Source organism: Rattus rattus, chromosome 18 (assembly GCF_011064425.1).
Source record: "Rattus rattus isolate New Zealand chromosome 18, Rrattus_CSIRO_v1, whole genome shotgun sequence".
NCBI lineage: Eukaryota > Metazoa > Chordata > Mammalia > Rodentia > Muridae > Rattus > Rattus rattus.
The window spans coordinates 27,173,533-27,195,442 of NC_046171.1; the positions used below are offsets into that span (position 1 = coordinate 27,173,533).

At 52.4% G+C, this 21,910-nt stretch overlaps 1 protein-coding gene across 1 annotated transcript in view; it reads right to left on the minus strand.

Annotated features, from left to right (window-relative positions):
- Pald1 (phosphatase domain containing paladin 1) overlaps nt 1-21,910 on the minus strand; it is a 63,959-nt gene that overhangs the window by 16,987 nt on the left and 25,062 nt on the right. Inside the window, exons 2-18 of the mRNA XM_032888974.1 lie at nt 19,013-19,229; nt 16,085-16,187; nt 13,789-13,968; nt 13,064-13,228; nt 11,190-11,350; nt 10,960-11,035; nt 10,066-10,217; nt 9,721-9,820; nt 9,411-9,515; nt 6,692-6,787; nt 6,241-6,369; nt 5,699-5,815; nt 5,461-5,616; nt 5,009-5,191; nt 3,905-4,045; nt 3,610-3,681; nt 434-574 (exon numbers count right to left, since the gene is read on the minus strand). Coding sequence (XP_032744865.1) covers nt 434-574; nt 3,610-3,681; nt 3,905-4,045; nt 5,009-5,191; nt 5,461-5,616; nt 5,699-5,815; nt 6,241-6,369; nt 6,692-6,787; nt 9,411-9,515; nt 9,721-9,820; nt 10,066-10,217; nt 10,960-11,035; nt 11,190-11,350; nt 13,064-13,228; nt 13,789-13,968; nt 16,085-16,187; nt 19,013-19,200 — 2,265 coding nt within the window. The 5' untranslated portion in view covers nt 19,201-19,229. The remainder of the gene's footprint in view (nt 1-433; nt 575-3,609; nt 3,682-3,904; nt 4,046-5,008; nt 5,192-5,460; nt 5,617-5,698; nt 5,816-6,240; nt 6,370-6,691; nt 6,788-9,410; nt 9,516-9,720; nt 9,821-10,065; nt 10,218-10,959; nt 11,036-11,189; nt 11,351-13,063; nt 13,229-13,788; nt 13,969-16,084; nt 16,188-19,012; nt 19,230-21,910) is intronic.

A 21,910-nucleotide genomic window follows, 5' to 3' on the forward strand; every position in this document is an offset into this window, starting at 1 on the left:
GCTCATGCTGTACGCACACAGGTCAGTAAATACATGTAAAATAAAGTAATATTCATCTGAGCAAACAAAAACAAGGACCAGACCCAGACCCCAAACAGTGCAGACGAACCTGTCCTGGGGTACAGCAGCCACACCACGCAGCACTGACCTTAACCCCTGGCGACTGTCAGTCACACACCGCCACCTGCCTGATTCTGCTTGGCCTCTGGGACCCCAGGATCGCACACTAGCATTGTATCCCATCCCACAGACAGGGGTCTCAGGTATCCTTCCTCCTCACTTGGCCCCTCCCACAGCAGGTTTCTAAAACCTCCGAAGGGTCCACAGGACCTGCTGGCCCCTGAAGCCCACACCACCGACCTCCCCACCCCCACTCCACCAACGTGAACCGCAGCCCACCCTGCGGAGCTAGGGGCGCAGGGCCAGCACTCACCTGTCGGTAGGTAGATATGATGACTTCCCGCAGGTGGTAGTGCATCGGTGTCATGGTCTCGCTGACAGTGTCCAACGCCGCGTCCACCTCCTTCTTCACGAGGTGTCCGTCCGGCAACAGCTGTACCACCTTCATCACCACCTGGGGCCAAACGAGGGGTGAGTGGACAGAAAGGCAAGGGGAGCCTCAGCCTGCGCCCCCCTGCCCACTTTGGGACAGCAAGGGGGTGTGGTATCACCCAGGCGACGCATCCACGTTTACTTTTCAATCAGCAAGATTTTGTGTGTTGTGCTAAGGGTCTGTTCTGTGCGTGCACAGTTCGAGGCACACGTTACTCTGTGTGTACTTGTGACATGTGTAATTATGTGTGCCATGTATGAATGTATGCGTGACATATGAATGTGTGTGTGTGCAGATGCACGAACCCATCCGTGCACATACGGGGGTGGAGGGGGACCGGGAGCCTGGCCTCCAGCAAGCCCCATGGATCCTCTTGTCTCTGCGTCACACAGCCATGGGTCACACGAGATCACGGCTTTTCCGTAGGTCTGACTGCTGAAACTCAGCCGTCTCGTGTGACAAGCATGTAGTCTCACCACTCTTAATGTACATGTACGTACCAACGAATCTAAGAAGCCACATCTATACATCTATTTTGGTCATTTCATTGACTTCCTGTCCTTAAGAGAACATCACGGGTCTGGGGAGACAGTTCAGGGTGAGGTAGCTGCCACTGAAGATTGAAGACCTGAGTTCTCTCCCCAGCACCCACATGAGAGACCAGGCAGAGGGCAGGGAGCAGTGACAGGAGACCCCTCAGTCAGCCCTAGTCTAGTGGAACCAGAGAGGCCCAGGCAAGGAGACCCTGCCTCAAAAGAGCAAAACAAAATAAAAACAAAAACAAGCAAACAAAACGGGGCAGCTGGGCAGTGGTGGTGCACGCCTTTAATTCCAACACTCAAAGAGGCACAGGCGTGAGGATCTCTGAGTTTGAGGCCAGCCTGGTCTACAGAATAAGTTTCAGGACAGCCAAGGATACACAGAGAGACCATGTCTTGGGGGGGGGGGCAACCAACCAAACCAAAAATGGGTGACCAGCGCCTGAGGGGGTCACACCCAAAGGTTGATTCTGACCTGCACACCTCAGTGCACACAAAAATACTTTTTAAAAAGCACGTAATTGGGCTGGAGAGATGGCTCAGTGGTTAAGAGCACCGACTGCTCTTCTGAGGTCCTGAGTTCAAATCCCAACAACCACATGGTGGCTCACGACCATCTGTAATGAGATCCGATGCCCTCTTCTGGTGTGTCTGAAGGCAGCTACAGTGTACTCATACAATAAAATAAAATCTTAAAAAAAAAAAAATAAATTTATAAAAAGCACATAATTGTGTACTGCTTTTGTAGAGGACCTGAGTTTGGTGCATCAGATGCCTTACAACAGGCTGTAACTCCAGTTCCGGGGACTCCAGTGCCCTCTTCTGGCCTCCACAGGCATTGCACTCATGGAGACATAAGCCTCACAGAGACACACAGGTACACATAATTAAAAACAAAATCTTTTGCTGGGCAGAGTAGTAGCAGACAACTTTAATCTTAGTATTTGGGAGGCAAAGGCAGGCAAATCTCTGAGTTCAAGGCCAGCCTGGTCTACAGAGTGAATTACAGGACAGTGAGAGCTACACGGAGAAATCCTGTGTGTGTGTGGGGGGGGTATTTTCAAACGGTGAGTATCAAGTACTAAACCTATGAGCTCTCACTTCTGTCTGTCACAGTCACAGTTTAGTGAAACCATAAGGGAGCTCTCAGTCTTTTACATTAACTGTGGGTCTGGGAGAGCCAGGCTCCTACAACAGAAGGCAGACATGGTGCTGACAGGGAGAACCAGGGAGACAACAGGAGAGCCGGGGAGAGCCAGAGACAATGGGAGAGCCGGGGAGATCATGCTAGTAAACCACCCACAGGTTTGAAACGCTCAGCACATATTAAAAGCCTAGGCGAGGTTCCTTACAAAGATTCGTCTTACTCCTTATTTTGTTACTGTTGGACAAGCATTTTACTGACCCAGCTATCTCACTGCCCCACCCACCCCCCAGCTTTTGGAGACATCTTATATGCCCCAGGCAGTCCTCCAACTCCCTAGGTAGTAGAGAATGACCTTGAACTCCATCCTCCTGCCTCTCCCACCCAAACGCTGGATCTCAGGTTTGAGCCACCATTCCCACTCAGGGTGCTCAAGGCTGGGCTTGAGCCCAGGGCTCTGTGTGTGTGCAACAGAACCAAGCCACCCACACGCCTCTGCCTTGTTTTTTTTCCTTATCCATTACAGCGGTAGGGATCCCGTCCAGGGCCTTAAACACACCAGGCAAACACTCCCCCACTGAGCTACTATTCATTTATTTATTTGAAACAAGATTTCACTGTGTAGCCCTCTCTGGCCTGAAAGTTACAATGTAGATCAGGCTGGCCTAGAATTTGATTTCTGTTAGCATATTTCCATCATGCTAAATAAAGAAAAAGAAGGGTGATCATCAACCATAAAAGGAAAAAGGGGCGTGGAAAGAGGAGCTTGTCTAGGGACCCAGACACCCCCCCCCCCCGTGATTGGCAGCCTTGACCTCTCTCAGAGGTCAGCATAGCAGGAGTGCCAGGAGGGCAAGTGGCAAGCATGTGGCACAGGTGACCAGAAACTGACTATGAAGACAGCCACTGCTCAGCTAAAGGCCACGTGTGCAGAGGGGTCACAGGTCTGAGATGTCACATGATGTGTGGCAGGTACAGGAGACAGAGGACTGGATCTGAATGTTAATGGCCTGCCCAGATAGAGCCCCTGGGCTGAAGCAGGGGGAGAGGCAGATCAGAGTAGCTTGCAGGACTCCATAGAGCACCAACCACGGCTGAGTCGCAAGCCACGATAAGGTGGTTATCATCGATACTGAGATAATCCAGTCTGGTAGGAAAGGGTCCAGACCCCATCTACTGTGGCAGAGGCTCAAGAGTCAAGCTGTTTTGAGCCACAGTTCACCCACCCGGGAAGCAGACAGCCAGTCCCACCCCATCAAGCTGCCATCAGGATCCAAGAATTCTGATCTGCCCAGCATTCCCAGGGCACCAGCGGGGTGAGGGGGGTTGTGGGGTAGGAAGGCCAGGGGAGGGGAGGGAGGAGGCTTACCCACCTGAAATTCGCCCTTGGTGAACTTGGCGTCAGGCACGCTCACTAGCTCCTCCTCGCCCACCTCGGGGCAGCCCTGAGGGATGACAGAACTGAGATGGAACTTTTCCCTATTCTACTTCCTCCCCCACACTCCCACACCCCCACACCCAGAAACCCCACTGAGGGTCGGCCAGGACGGATGGAAGAGGATCTCCTCAATGACATCAGACATGACCTCTGCCCCTCTACACTCACCACAGCCAGTACCCGCCCCTGCCGGGAACAACCTCTGACCTCATGCAGAAGGCCACACCTACCCTGATGTGCCAGCAGGCCAGCACGGCCACCACCATGGCAGTTGTGGTCCGACCCTGGCCACTGAGGCAGCTGAAGACCACGCCTGTGCCTGGGTCCTTCGTGAGGGCAGCTTGCAGGGCCTCAAGCAGCCGGTCAAAGTCCTGAGGTGACCAGACCACAGTCTGAATCCAGGAGTGCCACTGGCTGATCAGACTCACAGTGGGGACCAAATGGCAACCCCAGATTTCTGTCTCCTCATGCCTCATCATGCACACGACCTAGTTCATGCGCGTGCACAGCTCACTAGATTACATACAAGACCATGCATGTGTAACAGCCGTGTTCTTGTGTACACCCATAACTGTCTCTATCCCAGGCACCCAGGATCAGTCATATAGGCAGATACCACACACTTCTGGGACTCGGTATGCCAACCCTCATGCACATGTAAGTTTTCCAGTCTGGGGCTGTGTCCTTGCCTGAATAGCCACCAGGGGGCAGCACTCCACTGGCTATGAGCCCACAGAGAGCCAAACAAAAGGCACCAGCCCTGACAACTATGGTAGTGACCAAGTCACAGATACCAAGCACACACAGCCCACAGATACACCAGCAAGACCCCAAAAGTCAAACCACACAGACGGCTGTGAATATACAGCTGTCACAGACCTACAAGGGCCGCATGAACACCCCCTCAATCACACAGGGTTTTCTCCATGCTCACCCCCGGCTCTGTGGATGTAACATTTACACATAGCCCATGAACACAAGACAGATGCCATGGACCCCGATGGGAACTACACCCCACATCACCATGGCACTGTGCTTCATATGTTTCTCCAACAACCATATGAGTACACGCCCTCCCCAGTGACATATGGTGCACATGCAACATATGACACACAGACTGGCCCCACAACCCAAGCCTATGAAGACAGAATACAGGTGACCAGGCCTGTGCATGTGCACATGAGCACACATACATAGAAGGGATGGGAAAGTGCTTCCGAGGCCTCATATGAACTCCATTAGACAATCCCCTGCCCCCGTTATGGAGCTGAGCGGCTTTTCCCAGGCCAGAGAAGAGGAAGAGAGATCCGGTGCCCAGAGACCTGGCCCCTCACCTCCTCCCGAGGGGCGCAGAAGTCTGGCACAGGAATGCGGCAGTAGGTAAGGCCAAGGCAGGCCCCCTGGTGCTGGCTGAAGACCTCTTGTGTGGTCAGGCACTTCTGGAACCTGGGGGTGGTAGGGCTCTTGGTGTTGGGGACAGGAGCACTCAGGTGGGCTTTCAGCTGGGCCTCCAAATCCTAGATAAGAGCAGGACAGAGGGCAGAGGCCATTGAAACAAGACTGAGAGTCAGGAGCCTGGCACAGCCCCAGCCTCAGGTCAGAATCACACCCCAGAGGCGGAAAAAGCCACAGGAGTATGGGGACATGGGGACAGTCATGCCCTCCTAAGCCTCAGCGCCTCCTCCATCCATACGGCAGGAACAAAGGGCCTTCTGGATCTCTCCCTTGGCTTCCTTCACCCCTAAGTGCCTCCCATGCAGACCATGCAAAAGGCCGGAGACCTTACCTCCAGCTGCTTGGGGGCCAGGGTTGGTCCGGGGGGCCACAGGCTGTGTGTGTGACCGTCACAGTCCAGCACAACCTCCTCCCTCAGGTTGATCCAGACCACCTGCCGTAGCTTCCTCTTGGCATCAGACAGGTAGGCCAGGATGTTGCCTAGGGCCTGGGGGGACGAGGGGCCGTCAGGGTCAGGGCTCTCTTTTCCCTACCCCCAACGTTTGAACTCCGGGCCTGAGAGCGGGCACCTTGGCGCTGGGCTGGGCGGTGCCATAGATAGGCATCCGAGGCACACGCCGGAAGTTGGCTACGTCCATTTCTCTGACGGTGCTGAGCGCATCCAGGGAAACAAGATCATCTGCTTCCTGTAGGGAGGAGGGCACCACATCTGAAGCCTATGATCACCCGTCATATACGGTGATGGGGATCTTAACCCACCGGGTCTCCGTGGGAAGTGTGGGGTTAGGGTGGGGGAGAAACGGTGTCCTGCTGGGTACAGGGCATACAGGGCACACACTGCAGCCTTATCGATGCTCTGGCAAGGATGTGGTGCACACCCTCCAGAGAAGGTACTCACATGTCCTACTGCCAGTCTGACTCTGTGTCAAAACTCTGGGCTTTGAGACTGGGGAGAAGGTACCAGGACAGCAGCCGGACCACAGCATATCCCGCTCCCACGAGAAGTCTGCTGCCCCCCTGACAATACTTCCCCAGCCCTGTAGGAATCTAGAACTCCGTGGGGCCAGGGGCCAACCAACCCAGCCCACTGCACAAATGCCCAGCTACTCACCAGGGAGCCCTTGGCGATGAGGTCCCCAGGGACCAAGGGCCCCACTGAATTCAGCACCACCGGCAGACGGTACAGCTCAGGATGCGTACACAGCCATCGACTGAAACTGAGGGCAAAGGCCAGGGGGTACTGCAGCCCGAGGCCAAGAGAGACGGGGCATTGAGGAGTGTGGGCCCATTCTGAGCCCTCCCTGCCTAGCCCCAAAAGGTATCATTGTGACCCAGGGGAGAACGGGTGGGAGAGGGAGGAACAGGATGTATTCTGCCCCGACCAAGATACAGAGCCTAGGTCTGGGTTGGGAGGGGAGAGGGGAAATGGGAGGCAGGCAGAAATAACACTCACCTAGACCTGTTCTTGGCCCTCCTACCCTCTCTCAGGGACTAACACACACAATCTCACTCTATTCCCTGTCCCATGGGGTCCCTGTGGCTGGGGTAAGAGGGGTCCCCACCTGCTCATGCAGATAGTAGTTAAATAGGATCAGATAGAAGTACAGCTCCAGGCTCCACAGCGCCCTCTGTTGGACAGAATGCTGACTACCACATTCCTGAGGACAGGGAAGGGAAAGGGAGAAACAGGGTGTTAAACATGGCATGCCCCAAGCCTTGTCTAGAAGCATAGAGAGCTCCAGAAGGCACTCTCTCTAGCTCTGAGACAGTTCTGCCAGTCTGAAGTCCTTCCATGTGCCCTAGTGCAGATGCTGCCTCTCTAGGCCAGCTCCCAGCCCTGGGACAGGGGACAGGAGTGGGGAGAAAACAGGACAGCTACCCCCTCGTCTTGTTCCATTTCCTCTGTGTCGAATCTTTACTTTGTTTGTTGAAACGGGGCTTCTCTGTTTAGCTCTGCCTGTCCAGGAACTAGCTCTGTAGACCAGGCTAGCCTTGAACTCACAGAGATCCGCCTGCCTCTGCCTCTCTAGTGCTGGGATTAAAGGTGTGTGCCAACACCCCTGGGTTCCTTTTTCTTTCTTGAGGGAGACCCTCCTTTAAGATCCAGGAACACATACATACATACATACATACACACGCACGCACGCACGCACGCACGCAGGGGACTATTACTACCTCTAATTCACAGAGAGAAATTAGATAGCAAACAACAGAATTCCCCCTCTCTCAACCCTAGCCCAGCCTCCTCGGGGCAGTGGAATATCAGAAAGAGCCCATGCCCCACCCCTTGACCCTCAAGTGTCACAGTTCTCCAGCCAGGTCAGCAACCTAGATGGCAAGTGAGATCTGAATTGAACTGGCCCAAGAGAAGGGTCAGAGCCTATGGTAAAGCTGGGCCCCGCCCCACCCCCACCTTTGGGACTCTGCCCCCAGGGGCTGCACAGCTTTTTCTGTAGAAAGCCAGGAAGTGAGCATGCTGGGGGGTGGGGGGTGGGGCACAGTCTCAGTCACGCCCCTCTGCGTTGCCATGGCAGCACTGCCAATGACACATGATCCAACCACAAGCGTGAGCCCTGGACCCTGAGCCAAGCTCTGATGGCCTCTGACCCCTGGCGTAGACTAAGGGATAACCCTGGGCCTTGACTCTGCGGGCTGCAGATGCAAGAGAAGATTCCAGATAAGGCGAGATGACGTGTCTCCAGACAAACGCAATTAAGTACCGGACGCTGTAAGTAACTCCTGTGTCAACGACTGGGGCCTGTCTAGTGACAGCAGCAGGTGACACTCAGCCCGCCCTCTTCTAAGTGTTCCACCCATCTTTCCTCGCTTGATCCCCAGTAACCCTACAGACACTCATCACTGCCTGCCCCACTTCACAAACAGGGCAGTGAAGCAGTCTACACAGCCGATGCCCAAGTCTCATCCCCGTGACTACCAGGACAGGGACCAGGCAGCTGGGTCGGGAGCCCCCAACTCTGACTCACCAGGCCCATGCAGGTTGACCTGGTCCCGGGTTTAAGTGACATAGCCAATAAGAACTCTTCTCAATGACAAAATCCAAGGGTTCACACCAAAACTAGAAGCTCGGGCAGCTACGCGGAGAATCACACACAGCCGAGGGGAAGGCCATGTGCACAGGCAGCTGCCCGCACGAGGTGCCACCGCCTTTTCCTGCTTCCCAGCGTGGAACACAGCTCTCAAGGACTTGTTTTTTGTTTGTTTGTTTTGTTCTTTTTTTTGTTTTGTTTTTGGTTTTTTTGGGTTTTTTTTTGGTTTTTTCGGAGCTGGGGACCAAACCCAGGGCCTTGCGCTTCCTAGGCAAGCGCTCTACCACTGAGCTAAATCCCCAACCCCTTTTTTGTTTTTTTTTTAAGTGTTAAACAAAGTAAAGTTTGTAAGGGCTCTGATTCTTCCCATACACCATACACAAACACTGTCAGCTCCCTCTCCTCCCCAGAGCTCAACAGGGGCTGTGAGTCGCCCCCCACTCCTGAAGCTGTGGGATGATCAAAGCCTGCCCTGCCATGGAAACTCCAGAAGATTCCTTTGCAGGAAGAGCTCCTGTACGGATCCTGGCAGTCCCCCCAAAGACCCCTGGGTGACAGGTTCCTTAAGAAGTAGGAACTCTTGGGTCACTGGAGACGCGTTCCAAACTGTGGGATGCCAGCTGCCTCTTTCTGACTTTTTGTCCTCTGTCCTTATGTGAGAAGTACCATCCAAAACGCATGCCCACAATAATGTGCTGACCAGAACAGTGCGAAAGAACCATAGGCATTCCCAACAGGGGGTGGGGGTGGGGAGCAGGACTCTCTTCTCCCTTACTCCCTCCTTCTCTCCCTCTCTTCCTAGATCTTCTCTCGCCACCGACCTGAAACACACCGACCAGCCCAGGCTGCCCCGGAACCCTCAGTCCCCCTGCCTCTGCAGCAGCGCAGGGTTTAAAAGCCTGTGTCACCCCTGGCTAGCCTTTCCTTTTCTACGAGCTGATTCTCACACTCTTGGGTCTCTCTTTATCCTAACGTGCAGCTGACTAATGGGAAGTTCTGGGAAACGTGTGAATCCAGAGGTCTCAGCAGGCCCCTCTGAGCGTCCTGTTTATTCTGCAGCCAAGGGACCTGCTCAGAAAAAATAAACTTCCCTCTTCCTCGTCCTTCCCCACTGCTCCAGCTGCCCAACCACCCCCACCCCCACCCCCTCCAGAAACCACTGTACCGACAGAGAAACCATCAGGCTGAGAAACAATGGTCCCAAGAAGAGTCCCTTCGCTTCTCCTGGCCTCACCTGCTCCAGCCTCTCTGGCCTGAAACCTTCCAGCTTCCTCTGGTTTTTGAGGAGCTCTTCCTTCAGGTCATGCAACTCTGCACAGGCACCGATGGCTCGATCCACCTAGGACCACAGCAGGGCGACAGGGAATGGGAGAGAAGGGACTTTCAGAGAGAAGATGTGTAGAGAAGACACCTACATACTCTCTCTCTCTCTCTCTCTCTCTCTCTCTCTCTCACACACACACACACACACACACACACACACCAGTAGCAGGAGCAACGGCCCCATTTTGACCCCTGATATCCTGGCCCAGCCCCTTACTCACCTCCTCCACCATCTTCTTCCCCTGGGGCACCCTGCTGATGAAGCCTTGGATCACTTGAAACTGCTCCATGGGCAGGGGTTTGCTCAGCAGGGAGGCTGCCCTGACAAGGTGAGAATCCAGAAAGTAATCAGGGACCGCCACGCAGTCCACGGTCACCCATCAGCCACTAGGAGGCACGGGATAACTCCTGAATTCTACTGCAGGAATGGAGACCGGAGGGTGCAGTGGCCTCTCTCTAGCACACCAAACCAATCTGTGGCAAATGACGTCGTCCCAGAAGCAGCTTCACCCACTCCACCTCCTGTCCTTCCAACCCCTCAGCTGGTGGGACCCCTGGCCACTCACTCTAGCTGTGAGGTGGTTCGACTGTAGTGGAACATGACGAGGGTACCCAGGACCATGCCTAGGTTGGTCCTGCCCACACCTGACTGGCCGCTGAACAGGAGAGCAGGGGGGGGCCCGTGGTTATCTCTGAGTTGCAGAAGGCTGGAGGTCTCCTGCAGAAGGGAATGTGAAAGACCATCAGACGACCGTGTATGGGAAAACCCTGCAGTTGAGGACCCCCAGTCAGGCTCATGACATCTGCAGCAAGCTGGGGTCAGACAAACAACCTGGCTTCTGATGTCAAACTCACAGCCAGATCTGACCCATCTGCTCCCACCCAGGGCAGGAACCTCAGGGGAACTCAGAGAACAGGCCAGGAATGGCATGCTGTCTGGAGTAGAAGCTACTCAGAGGGTCCCAGGCCCTGACTGACCTGACCCTTCGCCATTATTAATACAAATAGAGACACTACCCCGAAAGGGGTTGGGACAGAAAGCCACCCTCCTCCGAAACCCAGCAAATAGCAGCAAACAGATCTCTGGGACGAGAATCTCAAATCTGACCGAAGAAGGGAGGAAGGAGAAGTCTAGAGAGGAGGGAAAGTCTCCAACACCACACAGTGAGTATGCAGCCATGCCATGGCTAGAACAGGGTCCCCAGGCATTAGTGCTGGACTCTGGCATTGACAGCATTGCAGCTTGTGTACCCACAAGCACAGGTGCACACACAAGACACAGTGCAAAAGAGTGCATATAGACACATAAGGACACAGACACAACCCCGCACTCCAACACACTGGACCCCATATGGATGAAACTTTCCATAAATGGCCAAAGGCCACACCCATCCTGAGCATCTCCATGGCAGCGCCTCTTCCTACCTGCCACTCCCAGAAGCCACCTCAGTCCTACTTACCCGAAGAACACTGACAAAGGCATCAAACTGGGCTTCTGGGGGGGCCCCTTGCTCCGGCAAGGGGAGACGGTAATATCTGTCAGGACAAGATGGCAGTCCATGAGCTGGGCAACAGCCCTGAGTAGCAGCAACTCAAGACCTCATTCCCAAGCGCAGGCCTGATGTGCAGATGGGGGAAACTGAGGTAGCAGCTGGAGAGCCAGCCCAGAGAGGACATCAGCTCCAGGTACCTGTAGGTGGGCTGCAGGAACAGCGGCCGCTTAAACACCTCCTCGGTCACGTGCACATCATCCTCACCTCGGATGGCCACCGTGTGCGGCTCCCCATGCAGGTCTTCTGTGTTGTGATACACGTGGTACACGTTCTCTCTCAGTTGGGCAAAGTCATGGATCTAGAGGGAGATGCAAGGATTAGTGGCATATGACCTGAGCTTCCTAGGCCTTCCTGATTGTCCCTGACCAGCTCTGGTGACCCGGCCACACAGAGGCTACACGTGCACGTCTTTTCCTGAGAGGAAATCATAAGGCCAGAGGTTTTCTGCCCTGCCTACAGGTGTCAGACTTGAGAGCAGCCAGACCTGGGCCTACCAGGACAGTGATGGCAGTTAACGGGATGGGTCTGCCTAGTGAGTAACAGAAATGCACTAAGGCCCCTGAATGCCAGGGTCGACCAGCTGAAGCAGAAGTGAGGTGAGAGATAGAGCCTGGTTCCCAGCAAGGCCTGGACCTTCCCACATGCATCTGTGTCTGAAGCACTAGGGCCCCAAATTCCATTCACACTTCTCTGTAGTGGTTTGCCCTGAAGTTATCTGTATGTTGATGCTAATTCCACTGCCCCAGGGACAGCTGCTTAGTCACGTACTCAGGAATCAGGTGACTTCACCAGAACCTCCCCAGTGAATTTGTAAAATACAGGTGAGGGGCAGGTACCGGATAGAAGGAGGCCTGTCATTGGAGGAGAAGGAAGGATGGGCGGGAGAGAAGTTTGAAGGAAGTTTGAGGAGGAGACTAGAGGAGAAGGAGAGAGGCGAGACAGAGGAGAGGGTGAGAAGCCATGGCAGGTGATGTTAAGATTCTGCTCTGTGTATTTACAGGTTGTTGTTAATGTTCCTAAGCGATGGATGGTACCGGGCTTTGTATGTTTAAGTGGGCAATTATATCTTACCACTTGGGTCAAAGGTTATTGTGTTGTGTGTTCTTTTATGTGACGGTGTGAGTGTAGGAAAGTGTATGGCGGCAAGAGACACTGGGCCGCCGAGGAGTTGGGATGTGTTTCCCGCCAAGATATCTAGCAGATACCTTGGGACACCGAGGTGTGGACCTAGCGGGGTAAAAGACAACCATACCTTTTTTATTTTCATATTTTTACAACAACGCATCTCTGTGGTGAGTCGCTGTCTCAGAGCCCCCACCAAGCCTCTGTGTCATGGGACGAGGAAGGCCCAGAATCTCACACGCCCAGCACACTTGACTCCTCAGGGCCCAACCTGGCGCTAGGAATTGGCCACTATTAGGAGGTATGGCCCTGGAGGAAGTGTGTCACTGCTCGGGTGAGCTTTGAGGTCACACAGGCTCAAGCTATGCTCACCCAGTGTGGCACACTCTCCCTCCACTGCTTGCAGATTAGGATGTAGAACTCAGCTCCTCCAACACCGTGTCAGCCTGGATGCTGCCATGCCTCCCACCATGATGATGATAGACTGAACCTCCGACAACTGTAAGCCAGCCCCAATCCAATGTCCTTTTTAAGACTTACAGTGGTCATGATGTCTCTTCACAGCAATAGAAACCCTAACTAAGACAGTCTCCTACCCTAGATTTCTTCTTGCCATTCCCTAACCCAGGACTGGGGAGCGAAGGAAAAGCAAGGTGGTAGAGGAACAGAAATAGGTTAGCTGGGACCACGGGGTCAACTTTGTAACCAACTACTCACCCCAGCAGGGCACAAGAGCTAGGGAGTGTGAGGCAGAGAAGGGTGAGTAGCTCCCACACCCAGAATGGTTTTAGGGGCGTGTCTGGAGAATTGGGCTGCAGACTGCAGTCTTGGCTCAGATATCTGAGGCTAGCTAGGGGATAGGTGCTCTCATTCAGTCACAGGCCCTCACCTCTTTCCGGATGGCCAGCTCCAGATTCTCAGCCTTGACCCCCGGCCCAGGGTCCCTGAGGTTCTCATGAAGGCTCTCCTTGTCTCGAGGTGTGTAGGACACAAAGTCCTCCTCAGCGCGCAAGAACAGCACAGGCTCCTCCCGTACACAGAAGATGATGCACTCCTGGCAAAAAGAAGCCATTATCCCTGTCCTACACAGACACCTGTCCCCTGTCCAACCTCTAGGTCTTTGCCCAGGTAGTTCCTCCCTCATCCAGGGAGAGGATGCATCTATCCACTCTCCTCCCACAGTGACTATTTTCATGAGTATTATATTAACACGTGTACTAACAAGTATTAACTGTCACAGGCCTGTCTTTTCTCTCTGGTGGACTACACATCACCCAGGCAGAATCATTCTGGTCCTTTCCACAGGCCCAAAGTAGCTCTAATTAAAGACTGAGCTAGCCCATCATGTGGCAGTCTCTGGAGTTGGGAAGTAGCTCCCTTGTCACCTCTCAGTCCCATTGAGGCTCTCGAGAGTCGGGTATACCACAGGCTTCTAACCCTGGGCATCTCCCAACAGGACAATGCAATACATACTCTCCAGTTTCTGTTCTGTTCTGTTCTGTTCTGTTCCAGGCCTAGCCCAGGTCAGACTCCCCTCCCCATCCCAAGGGGAACCACCCCAGACCCTCAGAGTCACCTCTTCCCATGGACAGCCAACCTCCCTAGGAAGCTCACCTTGATCGCATCCTTCTGGAGTTTCTGCAGGACCCTCCTGAACCCCAAGAGGCTGGGCTGTCCCATGCCAAACACAGGGAGCCCGCCCCGAACCTGCCGGAAGTTAGGAGCCCCACAGCTCTCCAAGGTACCCAGTAGGTCCATCTTCTTGGTGACATCACGAACCAGGAAGTAGCGACCCTGACAGAGAACCACAACAAATCAATCAGGGACTCAGGGGTTTCTCCTCAGATAGAACTAAGTCTGGGCTCTAGGAAACGGGAGGCAGGAATAGGGGTAGGCTGGAGGCACGGTCCCACCCCCAAGTTGCCATCTTTGAAGGCAACAGTGTTGGGTTCAGGAGAACCAGAGAAAGCTTCAGGCCAGACAGGCCTTGAAGAGAGCAGACATTGGAACTGTGGCCAAAGCTAGGCTCTTGGAAAGGAGATCATGTCTAGATTGAGCTAGAAGATAATTAGGCCAGCTCCTTCCTGGAGCCCCACCTGTAGGGGGTTGGTCTGGTGCTGCTTGTATTCAAATGCTAATTATGTACCCCAAAATCTGGTTGCTCCAAAATGGAGTGGATCCTTACCCAGCCTTTGTTATGGAAACCTTGCTCCCCAAGTTAATTGGTTAAAAGCCTATGATTGGGCAATTGATAGATAGGTGGGTTTTCAGTTACTTGGCTGGGGATCACAGGTAGAGAAGGAGAAGAAAGGAGAGAGGAGGAGGCGGCCATGAGAGGAGATGGACCATGAGCACATGGTCAAGAGAAACAGCAAGCAGCAAGGTACATATGGCTGGGATGTAAGTTAGAACAGATCCAAACCAGCCCAACCTAGGCCTCCACCTTGTAAATAAAACACCTGGATTGTGTGTCTTTTTTTTTTTTTTTTTTTTTTTTTTTTTTTTTGGAGCTGGGGACCAAACCCAGGGCCTCTACCTCTGAGCTAAATCCCCAACCCCGGATTGTGTGTCTTTTATCCACACAGATTTATCGCTATAGATCACTAGAATTTATAAGTCCCTTAACACCCACCAGTTCCAATGACTCCAGACTTGGGTGAAACGACACACAGAGACCATAGAGGGTGGAAGAACCAGAATACAAAATGGTCAAAAGTTCATTCCTAGGCAAACCATAACCCTGGGCAATCAATCCCCTGTGACCCTTGCCTGACACACAAGGAGTGAGGCCTGCACTCGCAAACAAGCCAGAAATCCCCACAATGACTGCCACACAACCAGCCAGTCAGTCATCCCAAGCCTCTCATTCCTACGTGGCACTCACTGTTCATGAGGCCACAGTGGTGAACAACACAGATTTAAGAACAGCAGGTCTGTGAACTTTTTACCCCGTAGGAGACATGGAGAGGGAAGGAAAGAACAAAAAGCGAAGCCAAATAAGGTCTGAATCTCTAAAATTTGGGGGTTTAGACGCTTTTAGAGTCTGTTTTAGACATTGTCACGACCCCTTTGGCAAATCTCTACCTCCAAATAAATTTATGTTACGGATCATAACCGCAGCAAAACTACGGTTAAAAGGTAGCAACAAATTTAATTTCATGATTGGAGGAGCGGGTCACCTCAACATAAAGGATCGAAGCGTTAGGAAGGTTGAGAACCACTGCTCTTAAAGAAAATGGAGACTACTAGACAGGGCAGGGATGGAGAACAGGAGCAAGAATCTGGGGCCAGGACCCCTAAGAGAGAGGGAGCCTAGAATATGTGGGGTCTGGCTCCTGCTGACATACATAGTATGGTGGCCCAGCCTCTGTGTCCCTGAAACCCATTTTTCTGTGTAACTCAATTCTCACATACATCTGCAAACTTTTCCTGCAAGGGATTGACAGCAAACATGTCCTGCTTTGTGGGCGGGCCATGCAGGCTCTGCTCTATTACAGCCTGGTGGTTCTGCCATCAAAGCACTCGGTATCACCAAGTGATGTCTCTAAATGGATGCACCTAACAGTAGACCAATAAAACTTTATTTACATCAACAAGTGGTGGGCCAGATCTGACCTGCAGGGTACAGTAAGCTGGTGTCTGGACTGGATGATCTGTAAGGTCCTTTCCACCTCACACTCTCTGAAACCCAAGGGTAGTTAAGAACTGAGGGGCTGGGGTATGGATCAGCAGTACTTGCTTGCCTGGATCCATCAGTGAGGGACTGTGGTCATGGCTCAGTGTAGAATACTTGCCTAGCATATGAAAAACTCCCTGTGTTCCAAAGAAGGGCCAAGAGACAAAGATAGAGTGGGAGAAGATGGAAGTAGAGAAAAGGCAGAAAAGACAGGGGTAAGGGGACTGCCCTCACCTGCACCAGGTAGTGCTCAGGTGTGGCATCTGAAAGCCGGCCCATCCTGTAATGGGCCTTGAGCAGCTCATCGTGGATCTGGAACTCTTCCTTGCAGTTGTACCTGCATAGTGAAAACTAGAGTCAGACAACCTCTGTTGGTCCCTTACACTGTCACCAGAACCCACAGCCTGACCCGTGTAGCTGCTCCTTCATCCTCATAACTAGAACACCAGAGCTGAAACTGAGACCTGGGCTACCCCACTGCAAACTACATTTCCCTGTCTCCCTCGCTGCTAGAACATTTCCCAGCCTCCCTTGCAGCTAGCACATTTCCCAGCCTCCCTTGCAGCTAGCAGTTGTCCTGTTATTAAGCTCTATCTAGCCAATGATATGAAAGGGAGTGAAGAGGGGCAAATTCTGGGCCACTTTTAAAAGGAAAGTCTTCTAGTCTGCCTTTTGCCTTCCCCCACCCCTGGAAGAGGTAGAATAGCCATCCCAAAAGACAGAGGCATATGTTGATGGAATTGAGGCAAGACACTGGGCAAGCCTGGAGGGTCACAGGCTACCACACCAGCCTGGACACCCAAATGAGAGGTGAATATCTGTCTTGATTCAAGCATTCTGTATGGGCAATACTTTGATATGGTTTATTTACATCACCAGGTAGTGGGCCAGATTTGACCTACAGGATGCAGTAAGCTAGTGCCTTGACTGTGTGCCCAAAGCCTGATTGAGACATTGCCAGTGGATGGCCCACCTCTCAGGCTGTGACTGGAACAGTCCTCACACTTCTAACTCCAGAGTCCAGTTTGGTTCATCCCACAAGATGTGAAGGGTGTGCCCCTACTCTGACTATTTACAGGTGTTCCGATTCCTCAGACCTTACTATTACTACAACAGTCCTGATCACACACCAGCTGCTTAAACAAGCCCATGGTGGTTTCTGTCGACAGTAAGCCAGGTGAGGTACAATCATTGAAGTAGGATGCTATGTACTCAGACACAAAGCCACACTGTCACTGTACCAATGCACGAGACCCACCTGCCACAGCTCAGGTACCATACAAAACAACTGCCAATAGAAAAATAGGCTAAATGGGTGGGGTGGAGGAAGGCTGTGCAAACAAGGGGCTCCTGTCCCTGAAACCCATTTTGCAAACCTTTCTTTCAAGGGACTTGAAAGCAAATACTTCCTGCTTTGTTGGGGGGCTAAGCAGACTCTGTTACCACCCGGCAATTCTGCCACTGAAGCACTCAGTATCCACAGGTGGTGTAAAAGTGGGTGGGCCTAACAGTGGACCAATAAAACTTTATTTACATCACCAGGTAGTGGGTCAGATTTGATGCAGTAAGCTAGTGCCTTGACTATACAGTCAAGGCCCTGTAAGGTCCTTCCCACCTCATACACTCAGGAACACAAGGAGGGCTGTAAGCACAGCCCATTCATGCCATACATTTTCAGGTGGCCAGCAACTGTCTGAGTCACACCACCTGCTTCCACATTTCCCCCGCCATCTCTGCTTATGGTTATGAGGAAACTAAGACCCAGAGAGAGAGCAAGGAGGCAAAGCCAGGCCCCAGACCTACTTTTCCCAACGTTGCCTTTGATGCCCAAACTGCTAACTTCCATTCTCTCTCATTCTCTCACCCTCCCCCTGTCTCTCTCCCCCCCCCCCCCCTCTCTCATTCTCACTATGCATTCCTGGCCAGACAAGAATTAACTATGTTTAACCAGCTGGCCTCAAACTTACTTCCTCCTAAGTGCTGGGATTAAAAGTGTGTGGTGACCCAGCAACCCAGACTGACTTCCAATGCCTGTCAAGTCAGTTCTGCAAGACATTGCACTTCTGCCTTTATCCCAAGCACAGTAATTTATGGTAATTACTGCTAGCCTGCCAAGTCCCAGGGCTAGCAGCCTGATGGGTCACTCCGCCCTCAGGCTTCTATCTCCCAGGTCTCTGCCAAACTCACAGCCCTGCTTGAAGCATATTCTTCTTCCTGCGTTCTCGAGAGGCCCAGAGATGAGAACAAGGGTCCAGCTCCCCAGGAGGCAGGCCCAGGGTTCCTCCCATCTCCCATCTCCAGCTCTCAGAAGCACCCATTCCTTCAGCCACACATAGATGCCCATCCTTCTGGCCCTCCTGGATGCTAACAAAAACAAACCTCTCTCTCCCTAAAGATTGTTTCCTAAAGGCCCCAACCGGAGCACGGAAGAGGGGCTCCTAGCTCTCCCAGTCTGAAAAAAAAATCTACTATGGAGTACCATGACGCACACCTCTGATCCCAGCACATGGGAGGCAGAAGCAGGTGGATCTCTGTGGTAGCCCCATCTACATGGCCAAGTCCTAGGCCATCTAAAGCTACCACACATGGGTAAGCAATATGAGCCCAGAGACTCAGAAGACACCCAGCCCTACCATCTGCTTGCTGTGTGTGGTGTTTTGAATTTGACTGAACCATGGGTAGTGGCACTATTAGGATGCGTGGAGGAAGTGTGTCACTGTGTCAGTAGGCTTTGAGGTCACATGCTCAAGCTCCACCCAGTGCAGAAGAGAGTCTCCTCCTGGGTGCCTGCAGACGAGACAGTTTGCTCCTAGCTGCCTTTGGATCAAGATAAAGAAATCTTGGCTCTTCCAGCGCCAAGTCAGCCTGGATGCTGCCATGCTTCCCGCCATGATGATAATGGACTGAACCTCTGAACCTGTAAGCCAGCACCAATTAAATGTTGTGCTTTATAAGAGTTGCCTTGACCCTGATGCCTCTTCACAGCAATGGAAACCCTAACTAAGAACTAGGACACTGTGTGATTCCAGAAATACTGCTTAGACTTTCTGGGTGAGGCTGGGGGGTGGAGGATTAATCTCCAAAACTGGAAGCAGTCTACACAGTAATCGCATGCAGGTTCCCCCACAAAGGGAACACGATCACGTGTCCTCTCATACTCACGTGATCACAACAGGGGCCACCTTGTTGGGGATAATGGACTTGGCCTTGCTGTTGTGTAAACTTGTGGCATGAAAGGACTGCACACTGAGGGAATGCTGGCCGTCCATGCTGCTGCCGCTGCCCTGCAGACCCTCCAAGGACCTGCCAGCCGAGACTGTCTGCTGTGCTGTGCTTGCCGTTGTACCCATAGTCTGCCAGGGGCTTCAGTTCCCCAGACCTGCAGGTAAGATGATACACAGTTCAGAGAGACAGAAAAAAAAAAGCCAAGTGGGAGGACTCTGGTCACTGAACCCAGGAAGAAGCAATTCCCACACAGAGACTCTCAGGGCACCTGTCTTTATGCCTTGTCCTGCTGACACCATGAGAGGGTTCTCTACACAGAAACACAAGGACCAGATCCAGCTACTTAGAGGGGCTTCTCCCAGGGCCTCCTGGGGCTGTCTCTGTTCCCTGTGTGCTTTAAGGAGGACATGGAAACGGACTGGAGCCAAGCAGAGGGAGGCAAGAGGCCTGTTAAGCCAAGCCAGGACCCCCAGATGGTGCAGGGGAAAACAGGCTGTGCTTGCCACTAAGGCCTAGAGAGAAGGCTCAGAGGTGAAGAGCACTGGCTGATCTTCCAGAAGATCCAGGTTCAATTTCTAGCACCTACACAGTGTGAGGTCTGAATTGAACCTCTTCCTGGAGTCCCCTGGATGAGACTCACAGAGGCAGTGATTGATGCAAAAGCAAGGAGTTTAATCATTCCAACGTTGTGGGGTCATCTCACTTCAAGGGGAGACGACCCTGAGCAGACTCTAACAGGGAGTTATATACCTTGCAAATAACTGGGGCAGAATTCAAACAACTGTGGCAGAATTTGCACAATGGTAACCAGGCAGGGTACTGTGCGCATTTGGTGGAGCGAAACAACCTTCAGATCGACTCAGTGTAGACTCAGTGTACCGTTCAGGGCTTTCAGTTGGGAGTCAGGTAGCTTTGTGTGACAGTTTGGCTTGCAGCTGTTCCAGGAACAAAACCAGCTTTTATTCTTCCTGGAAGGGAGGGGTGTTGCAGTTTGTTGCAGTTTCCTCTCCAACCCGAATCGGCCAGTACAAAGAAAATGCAACTCAATTAATATGAAAACAATCTAGCGTCTAGATTGGGCAGATCCACCCTACACTGTCCTATTCCTAGCTCCCAAATCCCTCATCCCTTGCACCTTTTATTTGCCAGGTCTCCAGCTTCTCCTTCTCCCACGACAACTCTCTCCTTGCTTCTTTCCTTTCTCTCCCCTGACTCCTCCCCCTCCTGACTCCTCCCCCTCCTGACTCCTCCCCTCTCGCTCCCGACTCCTCCCTCTGCCCAAATCTCGAAAAGGGAGGGGTCCTTGTGCTTGGAGGTTTGTGGTGGGAATTTCCCACTGGCCCCAGATTGGACCCAACTCGGGCTCTTTCAATGGCAGCTCACAACTGTTTAACTACAGTCCTAGGGGACCTGACGCCCGCTTCTGGCTTCTATAGGTACCACATGCCCATGTAGTACACAGACAGGTGCATGTAGGCAAAATACCCACATAGGAAAAAAAATTTAAATAAAAATTAAAAAAAATAACAAACCTGAACAGGCTCTGAAAAATATTTTTTTTTTTTTTTTTTTTCGGAGCTGGGGACCGAACCTAGGGCCTTGCGCTCGCTAAACAAGCTCTACCACTGAGCTAAATCCCAACCCGAAAAAATATTTTTTTTTTTTAAAAAAAAAAAAAAAGGAAGAAGGCCTGAAGGACAGAGGTGCAGCTCAGACATAGAGCATGGTAGAGAGGGCTTGGATGGGAATGGGCTGCAGGACCCATGTGTGTCCCTTGCACCGAGGCCCTGGTAATCTCCTCTGTATCATTCCCCTAAAACAGACACACAGGAAAACACACTACCCATGAGTTTCCTACAGCAAGGCCAGAGACCGCCAAACTAAGTATGTATCGATACGTCAGATGAAATGTTCAAAGAAAACAGCTGCCCCAGAAACCAAGGCCGACATCTGATCAGCAAGACTGGGAACCGCTTCCTCGCCCAAAGAACACTAGGCACCCTGGATTTGAAGAAAACAGGTCTCGCCAGCCTGGGGTTAAAGATAAAACCTGTTTAAAGCAAGTAAAGGAGTATATCCAGGATATAGTGGAGGAGCTGGAAGATAGAAATCTTGCTAGAGCTTTGGCATCTGCTAAGAACAACGCTGGGTGTCCCACATGGAGAGCAGCAGACATGGCAGAGAGGATCATGGGAGTTTCTAGGAACTCAGAGGCCACAGGCCTCACACAGCACAGATAGCACTATGAAGGACAAATCCTGATGGTGCCCCACACCCTTTTACCCTTGGAGATAGCCCACTATGGAGCCTTCTAAAACATGGCAACTCTCCCTGCTGTATATCGCGGATAATGGGTCCTGTCTGCCCCTGACCACGCACTCCCATCTGTTACCCCACACCACCTCACTGCAGTGGCACGAAGAGATGTGTGCCGTGGGGTCATGAGGTCAGCAAAGAGACAGGCCAAGTCAGTCTGCGGTCCCGAGACCTGACTTGGAGCTCACAGCGCTCAAGTTGACTCTCCCATGCCTTCCAACACTAAATACAGAGGACCCACCCTCAGAGCTGTCTCCTGGACTGGACACTCAAGAGAAAAACTGACCATCTCCTCTGCCCTTCTAGAACCTTCTCCAACCACTGATGGTTCCTAGTCCATACAGAAACACAGAAAGAGCTCCCCTTTTCTTTAGCCTTGCCATCCTGGAAAACTCTAGGAGCCTCAGGGCAGCCCTGGTGAACTGCCCACACCTATGTAAAAGAGCGCATCTTTCTGGTTCTTGATTCGCCACTCGATCTCCCACCCCTCAGAGGTACAAAGAATGAACCTTTTACATT